The 12,145-nt window shown below is 42.8% G+C and overlaps 1 protein-coding gene and 1 long non-coding RNA gene across 5 annotated transcripts in view; one reads left to right on the forward strand and one right to left on the reverse strand.

Annotated features, from left to right (window-relative positions):
- The window catches only part of LOC114598334 (uncharacterized), a 49,088-nt gene extending 42,775 nt beyond the window's left edge, over positions 1–6,313 (forward strand). The window contains exons 3-6 of one of the 2 annotated variants that reach the window (XR_003707023.2): positions 1,280–1,457; positions 2,025–2,150; positions 2,632–2,687; positions 4,974–6,313. This is a non-coding gene — a long non-coding RNA (uncharacterized LOC114598334). The remainder of the gene's footprint in view (positions 1–1,279; positions 1,458–2,024; positions 2,151–2,631; positions 2,688–4,973) is intronic. The other variant, XR_013392870.1, reaches the window with a different exon arrangement.
- Positions 6,314–8,798: 2,485 nt separating this feature from the next.
- DPYD (dihydropyrimidine dehydrogenase) overlaps positions 8,799–12,145 on the reverse strand; it is a 501,994-nt gene continuing 498,647 nt past the window's right edge. For all 3 annotated transcript variants that reach the window (XM_028732753.2, XM_077928465.1, XM_077928464.1), the window contains exon 23: positions 8,799–9,642. In XM_028732753.2, coding sequence (XP_028588586.2) covers positions 9,472–9,642 — 171 coding nt within the window. In that variant the 3' untranslated portion in view covers positions 8,799–9,471. The remainder of the gene's footprint in view (positions 9,643–12,145) is intronic.

Below are 12,145 nucleotides of genomic sequence, written 5' to 3' on the forward strand. Positions count from 1 at the left end.
AAGAAGAGGCAAGCAGATAGGCAACAGCAGCAATGGCAAGGTGATGATGGGTGAAATTTTATTTAAAAATTTTTTTGGAGGAGGAGGGCAAACGAGCTTGAATTCTGGGGGAAGGGTTCCTCTTCACTCATTGTTTAATATCCAAAACAGCTGCTAGTCTTGTGTCATCTCTAATGCTCACAAACCTCTCACACAGAAGACTGTTGATTTTCTAACTATTACTATTTCCATTTTTACAAAATCTGAAAAGGGAGGCAGTCGCTACGAACAAAGCCCTTGTCTTGCCAAACGTGGAATGGAGGTTGAGACGAAACAAGTGATTTTCTTTTTTTTCTTGTTCCTTTATGAGGTTGTTAAATGACTGTATCCTCTCTTCCAGTGGTCATTTGTTCTGTAGTCTACTTGCCTTCTCATGGGGACACTTAACAGAAGGCAGCCAATGAAGGCAAAATGAAATGTAATGATAAAATACACTCTCACTTAAAAAAAAAAAAAAATCCTTCAGAAGCATTGAGATAATAACTTGGGCATGGGGGAAATCCCCCAGAATTCAAGCTTGTTAAATATTTTGAAATCTGAGTGGGGGGGGGGATTAACTGGGAGGACAAAGAAGTTTAGAATGCGGTTTATTCCATTATGTTAATGAAATGGTTAATTCTATTGCCATAGCAACAAAGAACAGCCATGATAAAAAGCTAAAGGTCTCCACACAAATGCCTGATACAAGGTCTCTCTAGTTCTAAAGCTGATTTTTAGTAGCTACAATAGAAGTGATATGTGTTTTCAATATCGTCTTAAGCTTCCATATCAAAACCCTCTCGCTTAATCCAATAAATAGACTGGTAGCATAAAGTGGCATATATGTTTGCACGTTTAAAACCTGACAAAAGAGGTTTAACGCTACACAATCTTAGCGGAGGATCTCAAGCGAAGATACGGAGGGCAGGAGGGGGATCATAGGCAAGAGTAAAACTGAAAATAAAATATTGTAAGTGGGGATAGCTGTCAGACACACAATACTATATTAAATGCCCAGAAAGAGAACCAAGAGAGGGACAATGAGGATGCAGACTATTGCTCCTTTAGTCCCTTCTTCTTGCTTGGTTGTCTTGAAAAAGCTGTAACAGGGCTTCAGGCAGGATGGATGGAAAAGGGCAGCAGGGCACATCAGGTGAGCTGGATTTAGAGACTGAGACCTGGTTCAAAGTATAAGTGTAAACAGCTGGAGGTGTTTGGCGCCATCTTAAGAGTCATATTCTTTCTCATTCTGTCCAACTAGAAAATACTGAGAGGGTGTGCTAGGATAACTATGCCATGGCTGAATTAACAACAACAACAACAACCACATCACCCTGGAAAATCATTACTTTGGCTGCACTGCAAAATTTGGAGAAGGGCAAAATTTGAAGGGAGGTTATGTGTTTCAGTTCACACCTCATTTCAGAAATTCAAATGAGGTAAGTTTGCCTTTAAATGTGAATTCAATCAGATATCTTCCCTACTAACAACCTTGACTCACTACCACATGCGAACACTGTCTACAGCTGTTTATTTCAAAAGAGAAAGCCAAAAACAAGCCTCTTGGGTTCAAAGAAGATTTCTAAGGACAGGTTTCAAAAACATCATGCATCACTAGCAATTAAAAATATAGCGCCAACGAAAAGGTGAGCATGTGTAAGTCAGGGAGCAGTGCCATATTTATCTGAATTTGTGAAATGCTTTTTTTAAAAAAAGAATAATCTGAGAGGTGCAAAAACCCTCTGAAGCCAAGTACGAGCAAGAGTTTTGACAAAATAATAAATTAAGAGAAGATTTAGATTGTCTGACTGCCAAGATATAGCTAGACAGGGAGATAATTCTGCCAATTTTAGGGCTTGGTTGAGCCCAATTAGTTTTTCTTCTTTCAAAAAGTTAGAGAGTTAAGAGAGTGCTACTAATACATAAATCCTAGTAATTAGTATCTGATTCCCATGCATTCATCATTTTGATTTTATGCTGTTTGGTTTTTTTATACTATCCCCAAGGAAACCTGGCTAGCTGTGAAACCTGTGACCTCTTTAGCAACGTAGCATCACCCTGTCACCGCCATGGATATGAATAGATATTACAATTCACAGAGGAGATGAAGCTACAGTACCATCCGATTCTTGGTAAGACAGTCTTGATATGCCATCTGTCCAATTGCATTACAGAAAGTTACCATGAAATGTTTAGGATTGGACCCAGATTACTTACTTTATTTCAGGATTTTGCTGTATTTTTTACTTTATGTATTTTACTTTATTTATGGCAATCCTATGTACTCTAAGAGTGCAATCCAAACCCAAGATCTGTCAGGATTGAGTGAGTTTGGAACAGGCAGATCTTGTGAGGGTTATTTCAGTGTAAGTTCCTCGTTCTGGCCATGAATATGCCAGCGTAACACCTTCAACCTGGCTGAGTTTGACCATGCTGGCTAAGCCGCAGCTCAGCAGAGGAACTTAAGCTGGAGGAATTTATACCATCTTAAGTTACCCAAAGGTGGAGCAAGCAGAGACTTGCATGTATTCCAAGTCAGTCACATGATCTGGCAACCCAGTGGGACTCATGCCAGCCAAACTCTATTTTAAAGACTTGTTTTCTATCTGCCAGGTTCGAGCTGGGTCAGCTGGCAAGTCTCCAGTTCCTGAATCAAGCTTGGAATATGGGTAGGTCACCAGTTTCCTATGCTTCATATTGCACTGTAATTTGGAAATAAGGCCAATTGAACTCAGTGGGATGTTCATTTGCCTAGGCATGCACAGGATTGCAGCATATATTGCCTTTAGGGTGCTGGGCAGCTAAAATCATCCCACCCTAAAAAACATATTCAGCATGTTGATATACTCTTAGAAAGCATTAGTTGTCGAAGTCATCTGTAGAAGTCATGGTCCTTTTGTTCAGCCAACTTCTGTGCTGGTTGACTTTTCCCCACCAAAACTTGAGTGAAGAAACAAAGTGAAGAAATCCTCAAAAAGGATTTGTTTTCTGAATATAATATAATATAATATAATAAATTTATTCCCTGCCCATCTGGCTGGGTTTCCCCAGCCACTCTGGGCAGCTTTCAACAGAACATTAAAAACAGAATAAAACTTCAAACATTCAAAACTTCCCTAAACAGGGCTGCCTTCAGATGTCTTCTAAAAGTTGGTTAGTTGTTTATTTTCTTAACATCTGATGGGAGGGCATTCTACAGGGCGGGCGCCACTACCGAGAAGGCCCTCTGCCTGGTTCCCTGTAACCTCACTTCTCACAATGAGGGAACCGCCAGAAGGCCCTTGGAGCTGGACCTCAGTGTCCGGGCTGAACGATGGGGGTGGAAACACTCCTTCAGGTATACTGGGCTGAGACCGTTTAGGGCTTTAAAGGTCAGCACCAACACTTTGACTTGTGCTCGGAAATGTCCTGGGACCCAGTGTAGGTCTTTCAAGACCGGTGTTATGTGGTCTTGGCGGCCGCTCCCAGTCACCAGTCTGACTGCCGCATTCTGAATTAGTTGCAGTTTCCGGGTCACCTTCAAAGGTAACCCCATGTAGAGCGCATTGCAGTAGTCCAAGTGGGAGATAACCAGAGCATGCACCACTCTGGTGAGACAGTCCGCAGGCAGGTAGGGTCTTAGCCGGTGTACCAGGTGGAGTTGGTAGACAGCTGCCCTGGACACAGAATTGACCTGCGCCTCCATGGACAGCTGAGAGTCCAAAATGACTCCCAGGCTGCACACCTGCTCCTTCAGGGGCACAGTTATCCCATTCAAGACCAGGGAGTCCCCCACCCCCGCCCACCCTGTCCCCACAAAACAAAATAATTGAGAATCTCTTAGGAAATCGCAACACATCTAAAACAGCATTATCTCACAAGTAAGCAGACGAATGCTGAAATCTGTATGCATAATGACATATTTAGAATTATATCTCTTGCAACCCTGGCAATTTTTGCATTGCATGTCTGTGCTTCAGGAAAGCTGTAGTGACCAACGCCAGCTAGCTGCTTCTTTCAACATTAAGGATGCCAGTTGTGAATTAAGAACTCTCGACGTTGTGGCAAAGATGTTCTTGTAATACGGTGAACAATTATAGCACCTCAGAACAAGATAACACTACACTGCAGGTGGTCTGTTTAATGGTGCCTCTTGAGGTCCTCAGGGGAAGTTGCAAGACAGAAAGAGCATTTTGATACGACTTGCAAACATACCCACAATTATTATTTTTCTTCTTCTTCTTCTTCTTCTTCTTCTTCTTCTTCTTCTTCTTCTTCTTCTTCTTCTTCTTCTTCTTCTTTGGCCTCTATTTTTATTGATGACATAAGTGAGGAGATGCAACTTGTTATAAAATTGTCTTACTATAGAATCTGTTTGTCAAGAAGATCTCTGAGAGAGATCAAGAGATTGTACACAAACTCCTAAGGTATGCATTCTTCTAGAACGTTCCCAGAGAAAGCTGAAAACATTTCATCTGAATTTAAGTACAAGACACGAGTGTGAGACTCAGAAGCTCCTTAGGGCTTTGCAGTTGGGCCAAGTTTATTTCCATTTAGGTGTGTAAAGATGCTCAGAATAACTACAGAACACAATCCAGGAGACAGTTTAGTAGCTAAGCCTTTTAAAAACTGTGTTTCCTAATGTGGATGGAACTGCCCCCTGGGTGGGCATTGGGATTACGTAGTGGGGCACTAGGAGGCAAGTGGGCAGTGGAGGTGTCAATGACTATCAGACTCTGAAAAGCTGGTATTACTGGAAAAAGTTCATCAGTTTTGTTGAATTAATTAAACTAAATAGTTTTACTTGGATTTTGAATAAATGTGCAATGAATTGTTCTTGTTTTGAAATTTACTGTGTTATTGCGGGCCCAGTCGCATAGCTGCCCACTCTCAGGTTAGTGTCTACGTGTAGTATATGATTAATAACTAAGGCAAAGAATCTGGATTAAAAATGACCACAACTTTATTGATTACAGATGTAGGTGGAATTTTGGTTCAGGCATTCCATTCCAGCCTCTTGCTGGAAGGCCGGAAGCACTGCAGGGTCGTGCCAGGATTATGGGCTCCCCAAGACGTTGATCCGCTGAGTTGGCCACCCCAAGACCGCAGAATGCAAGAGGCCCCAACAGCCGCCCACCCAGAGGAAGGGGTAAGCATCCATTATCTTCCTTAGTGGGTTGGGCAAAGAACTATTCTAAACAATGCTTTCTATAGGATAGGGAAAATCAGTTTATGGAACCACCCAAAAAAGTTTGGGAACCACTGCTTTAAAGCTTGACTGACAAAAGGACACACCCAAGAACAACAGTGTAGCTTTATCTGCAATACTGTTGGGTTTTTGATACTTTCTAGAAAGCACGTGGTCCAAGCCTCACAAGTTCAAGACCGTTTAAATTACACAAACTCTTGATATATTTTTTTAAAAAATTTTTTATGGGTTCCATCGAAAAGAAGCCTTTTTCTTACCAGATATCAAAATGCTGTTTTTGTGTCTGCATCTTTACTTTTATGAAACTGTTCTGCTGTTTTTATGTTGTGCTTTTGTATACCGCTTAAATACTAAGTTGTTTAGGCATACTTAAAGACAAAACCAAATAGCTCCAAGAGAGTATGGAAGTAGAGCAGTGCAACTTAGCCAAGCTATGAATCGATTTAGTCTGTCAAAATACCACATTAATCTGCTTTGTCTTTGATTTGCTTACCTGCTTGGATGTTATTCAGGGCCCGACATTAATTAAAAGCTATGAAAAGATCCCTGACACATAGCCACAGAAAACACAACATCTGTCAGAGTTAGTAGGTACTTTTAACATGCCTGTGTTCACTTTAGTATTGCTACCTTTTAAGTGTCAACAGGGCATGTGCATCTGGTCATGTTGGATTATTAAATATGGAGGGGGAATCTCTCTCCCTAGCAACATTATAGCTAAGTGCCATGAGGTTGATGGGGAATTACACAGTATCTACATTGCCTGATAGAGTGAATTAATCAATATGTCCTCTATCAAAATGGTGAACACATCATCTTTGATTTGTTAATGCTGTAAAAATTACTGTTGTGTGCTTGGATTTTATTTCTTATGAAAAAAAGTCATGGCAGCCACACCTACGGAGGAAATTTCATGTTGCTATGGGCAGAGCTCTTGAAAAATGAACAATCTGCATGGGTTATTTCATTTATTTGCACATTTAAATCCTGGTTGTTGTTGTTTTGCTGCATGCAGGGAGGTCCCCACCCCTGAAAAAAATAAAAAGAATTGCTTCTCTATATCCCCCAAATTGTGGAGGGCTGTTAATTAATTTCAACAATACTATTGCCAGTTGAATACCACCCTAGTGATGAAATAGAAACTGCAGATTTCCCCACAAAAGCCATTTAGACGCATACAAACCAGGTTGCACAATGTTCTTTAATTCTGATTTATTAACCATGTAAAAAGTACAGAAATCAGAACATAAGGATTATTTAATAAGCATGATCCAAATTTTGTATTTTTAAGTTGATGGCAGAGAGTATAAAGAAATGAAGAGATCCATTGTTAGCTACTTTAAATATTGAACAGCACGTGGCTTTCTTTGGGATACAGCAGCTGGTGAATGAAGACCCTAACTGAAAATGAGGAATAAGTTGTAACTGACTAGGCTTGGCAAGTATATCGCCCAGGACCGGCATGCCAACTTCACTGGTGAAACCACCACCGCTCTTGAGTCCTCCTGCCTCCAACACCCAGAGGGAAAAACAGGCTGCAGGCAGAGAGGGACTCAGGAGCAGTGGCGGTTTCACCAGAAATACACCCCGAGCGAGACCGGCATTGCCCTCTGCCCTCCAGATGAGGAAACAAGCTGCATTGGCGAGGCGCGCGCTGCTGCCCTCGCCTCAGCCAAGCAGTTTTACGGATCCCCGACCCGCCGTCAGCTTGCATGGCAGGGTGGGGGCTCTGCTAAAGTGCCCCCTCCCCAACAGAGAGATTGTGCTGCTGCTTGCTTGTTGGGGTGGGATTGTGGCTGCTCAGCGGGCTCCAGTGTGGTGTAGTGGTTAAGAGCGGTTAACTCGTAATCTGGTGAACCGGGTTCGCTTCCCTGTTCGTCCACATGCAGCTGCTGGGTGACCTTGGGCTAGTCACACTTCTCTGAAGTCTCTCAGCCCCACTCACCTCACAGAGTGTTTGTTGTGGGGGAGGAAGGGAAAGGAGAATGTTAGCCGCTTTGAGACTCCTTCGGGTAGTGATAAAGCGGGATATCAAATCCAAACTCTTCTTCAGGCAGATGTAGCTTTGCTTAGCTGCATATTTTCCTCCTGAGTCGAACTACCGCAGGAGGATAGAGGCAACGCTCCTAAATGGGTGAAGGTAAACGTATGGAGCTTGACAGGCTCTGTGCACTTGGCTACTGCTGCCTGGTCTGTCTTTGGGGAGTGGGGGCAAGGAAGATCTCAGTTGGGGGCAGAAGCCCTTTTCTCCCCAGCTGAGCAGCAGGCTGGGTCCAGCTGCATTAGCCCAGGGGCCGCTGGGGTGAAAGCGGTGCCAGTTTCACCCCAAGCCTTGCCGGCTGGGGCCAATACAGCTTCTTTCAACATTGCGGTTTATCGCCAAACCACGATGCTCGGCTGGTGTTGAAAACCCAACATTGCCCAGCCCCTGCTACTGACATGCTAATTTTGAATAGTGGGAAATCTCTGTCTCTCCCTCCCTTACTGTAGTTCTACTGCAAACAAACACACAGCCAATTTAGGATGAAAACTCGGAGGTAAATAGTTGTCAGCATATTACCGCCATATGTCGCAAAGACACAGGTTCTATTTCTGAGAAGCAAATACTCAAAAATAAAACACATGCCTTTGCAACATATGGCGGTAATATGCTGACAACTATTTACCTCAGAGTTTTCAACCTAACTTGGTTGTGTGTTTGTTTGCAGTGAAATACACGGCTAATAAACATTTCTCATGTAATTAAAAAGTTATTCACTTCCTGGCATGGCGCTTACTTACCGCACAGTTGCAGAACGTGAGCGTAACTTCATTTATATGCATTTCCCAAGCCATACTGCACAAGAGAGATATAAAATTGCTATACTGTGCCTAGAACTTTTCACTCAAAACTCTGCCCTTGTGGAATGGATGCCACAAGCTTCCACTCTGGCCTGCTTCCCATGGGTGACTTCCACATGGATGGGTTAGGCCACTGTCCAGGATGCACAAGAACCCTCCAGGCTGTTCCCAAAAACGTGAGGGCCTCCTGCACTTCACATAACGTTGGGCTGCTCCTCTGCCCCTCTTTTGGGAGACAGGATGTGGGCCTGGAATGGGCACCTCGGTGTTAGCCAGGTACAGGGAATATCTGGGCCCCATTCTGTATACTCAGCACAGAGGCTGTATTGGTCTGGGGTGAGGACAATATGGCCCAGCGGAAACCTGTGGGCTTCCCATCCCTGCATGAAATGGACACCTGTAAGGCTGGAAAACATTCACGTATGTGACATTTTCACTTAGCGTATCTGCCCAACTGCTCTGCGTCGCACAGGTTGTTCCTGATAAAACTGGCACCATTCTCTTTTGTTTGGCAAGAGTTGCAGAGAGCCTCTCTATATGGGCGAAAAAGGAATTGCCGCCTTGCACTGCAAGAATAATCTCGTCTTACAAAGAGTGCACGGATGCAACAGAAAGACGCCATAAATCAGATTCTTGAGCTAACACTTGCATTTGAAATAATATAGCTAATAGACATGCTCTGGAGATTCATTAACAGAAACAAAGAAATCATGCAAGCTACTGAAAAAAGCACTGAATGGTGAAGAGTGCATTGTATTTGCAAATTTAGTTTTTAATGCCTAGTCAAAAGCAGAATTTAGGGAGAATTAAGGTAATACAGTGCCATATGCTGCAGCCGTTGAAACTGATTAATAGTTCAGAAATACCCATTTAAACCTCTTTTTACATCCTCCTGTAAAACACACACACACACACATTGAATCTGCATTGCTTTGTTTGTGTGTTTTGCAGTTAATTACATCTTCTAAAAAACAGTTTTAAAAGGAAATGAAATGTGTAATTACCAAATGTTTCCCTGGTAACAAAGTTGGCTTGCGTGTTGGGGTTTAGCTGATTTGGTGGGAGAGGGGAGAGACCCCTCTCCTAATTTTGTGGGGGGTTATGAGGAAGAAATCACCAAAGCCATCATAGCGTACAAGAATTTGCAGAAAGAAAAAGAAAAAGTAAAGTTCTGCTTCTGGGGTGGGGGGTGGGGAGACAAGGATAGCTAACATTTGATAAACTAGCCGCTGCTGGTCTGAAGAAGACTAGACAAAAAATAAATTTAAATTGGAAAATGCAGCTGACATTATAGCAGTCTCCCATCATTAGGTGTCCCCCCGCAATTCTTTTTTAACATAGTTGTTGTTGCTGGTACTAATTAGATAGCAAATCAATAGAATCAAGTAAATGTAAGGTTCACTTTAACTGCTGGTCTGATCACCTCAGCACACTGGGTTCACAGCTAAGGGCAGGCCTCTCTTTGGTTCATAAGGTGTTGTCCTGGAAACCATTCGGATGCAGTCAATAATAGGGCAGACACTGAGACACAGAGTGCAGCCTGTACAACTGTCAGTAACAGTGGGCAGGTGGGTTTCTGGATCAAATTGTATAGCCTGCAAGCAGAAATAAACAGCACTGATGTCACTCACAGAAAAGGTCAAAAACAACCCCATTTTTAGCATCCACATTTCCTGTAGTTGAGGTGCTTGGAGACATCTTTGTCTGGTTCCGCACTGCAGCTATAGTAACAGTTTCAACCATTAAGAAAATGCATTTTGAAAAATTATGAACACAGTAGCCCTGCTAGAAATCAACACACACACCATTTTTAGTTAAAAACCGAGTCGAGCCTTCGAGCCTCAGGACATGTTGTGTCCATGATATTTAAGTTCCATGAAGATATTTTTGTTTTCTGTGAAATCAATCTTTCAGAGCACAATGATTTACTGGTGTTATTATTGCAGAAAGCTAAACAGCTCAGTTCTGCGTGGCTTCTGCAGAAAGATTTCCACAAATGTTAATATTAATAACAGTGGTACTATAGTAATAATAATAAGCTACATAAAGTCATTGAAAACAGCAGCAACTCTTGGTTTTGCCAGAAGGTGTACATAAATTCATCAGTGAGCTGCAGCCAATGAATTTTCCTTGAATGATACACATCTTTTAAAAACGCATTTTGGAACGCTTGAAAAATCTTCAGTGTGTATCTGAAATGCCCTATTTCCTTATTCTGCTTCTGCAGAGCCCGAGACAGCACCCTTCAGAGAATAAACTCCGAAGGCGGCTTACTGATTTACACTAGAGGTGGATCTATACACAGCTAAAAAACACACTATAAATAAGTCAGATTTTTTTTTTCTTAAAATGATTTAATTTCTATGTAAAATTACATAGAAAAGTTTTCTGCTCTGCAGCACCATCTGGTGTTGCATGTTTATTTAAAATGCTGTTGTTTAACGTTGTCAATGTGTGTTGGCTCCATTTCTGAAGAACAGGCTAGGCATGTATGACTGCTTTGATTTTCCTTGGGAGGATCTTGGGTGGAGGCCACCTTCTCTAGTGGTCCATTTTCTTTGTTTGCTCCAGATAAAAGAACTTTTGCCTGACTGGGTTGCGTCCTCAAATTGTGTAATGCCTCCATTACTGAGGTAAGAGTCACCCCTGTTGCTCTGCACACCTAGGCTCATGGCTCCATCTCCCCAGGCAATGCTGCCCCAGGATTAGGGAGCATGAACCTCTGTCCCTAATGCAAAGACTTCTACTCCCCATATGGCTGAGCTTCCTGGCAGCTTGGCAAACCACACACAACACAGTGGACCTCTCAAAGGGCTGGACACTCCTTGCATTGTTTGCAAACACATTAGAAATCTGATCCACATACCTGAATCAAAGGAGAAGCAGCCAACGAGGCAGCAGCTACTATGATGCAAAACTGAATACTTAAAAGAGACCAGAGAGGCTACAGGTTTTGGCAAGCAGACCTAGCACAGCTCTGTACATCAGGGAATCACCACCAGGGCTTCCCAACTAGCACCGCCAGATCAATTATTAGAGTGCAAGGACTGTTGGTCAGGGTTAGTGCGACTTTTTCAGTCGGCGACTGCAACACCCTGCTTAGAAATTAACCACAGCCCAGCCACAACCAAATGCTACCTACTGCATGCACTAATGTGCTTTATTTTTGGAACCTTGCATTACTTTGCCCCCTTTGAAATGCATGGGTTAATCACATTCTTTTTCTTGCTGTTGCCGCTGCTTCATTTCAGAGCAAGTTCCTTTGGCACAAAGAGGCCACTATTCCATTGTTAAAAACAAAACACCAGAAACATTATTGCTGCTGCAAGTGAACTAAATTATTTTGCACTGTCACTGTAACATATTATAGTACATTTTTATTAGACTATGATGGTCTTTGATAACAGCGCTCTGTAAGACAAACTCAGCACTGGTGGCTCTCTTATCTCCCGTTTCCATAGTTTTCAACTATGTGAAGCTGGGTTTTAAACTTCATGTTTACTTGCATTAACCCTTTTCTGGGGGGGAAATATCTCTGCGGACCCAGACAGGCTGTTCTGCTCCAGGCCCTGATTTTGCAGCAACCTCAGATTATATATATATATATAAATATAAAATGAACTTTACAAATGGTTTGCTTGCTGCTTGCAGCTACTGCGGAGAACATGTGCTTTGCCAGCTCACCTTAAGCAGACATACAAATGTGATCTGACCGGTGGAGCTGAGGGGGAAGCAATGTACCAGCAAAGACTGCAAGTCGGCAGTGCAGGCGGGGCTGGTTGAGAGGGGTAAACGTTGGGAAAAGATACACCAAATAAATAAATAAATAAATGTATCACTGCTTCCGGCAGGCAGACTCTGTGGGGGAGGTCATTTACAGGATTATCTAGCTAGAGCAAGGGTTGCCAAACATTTTGGGCCTATGGGCACATTTGGGATTTGAAGAGAGTGCCGCAGGCACAGCATCTCTGCTCACTTCTCTCCCTGCGCTCCTAGGTCATGCTCTCGGTGTTGAGCAGGCACAGAGAAAGTGCGTAAACATACACACATGCACCTGCAGAGTTTCTCTGCTTTTCCATGAGGTCTGGGTAAAAAGCC

The sequence above is a fragment of the Podarcis muralis genome, chromosome 5 (genome assembly GCF_964188315.1).
Source record: "Podarcis muralis chromosome 5, rPodMur119.hap1.1, whole genome shotgun sequence".
Classification (NCBI taxonomy): Eukaryota; Metazoa; Chordata; class Lepidosauria; order Squamata; family Lacertidae; genus Podarcis; species Podarcis muralis.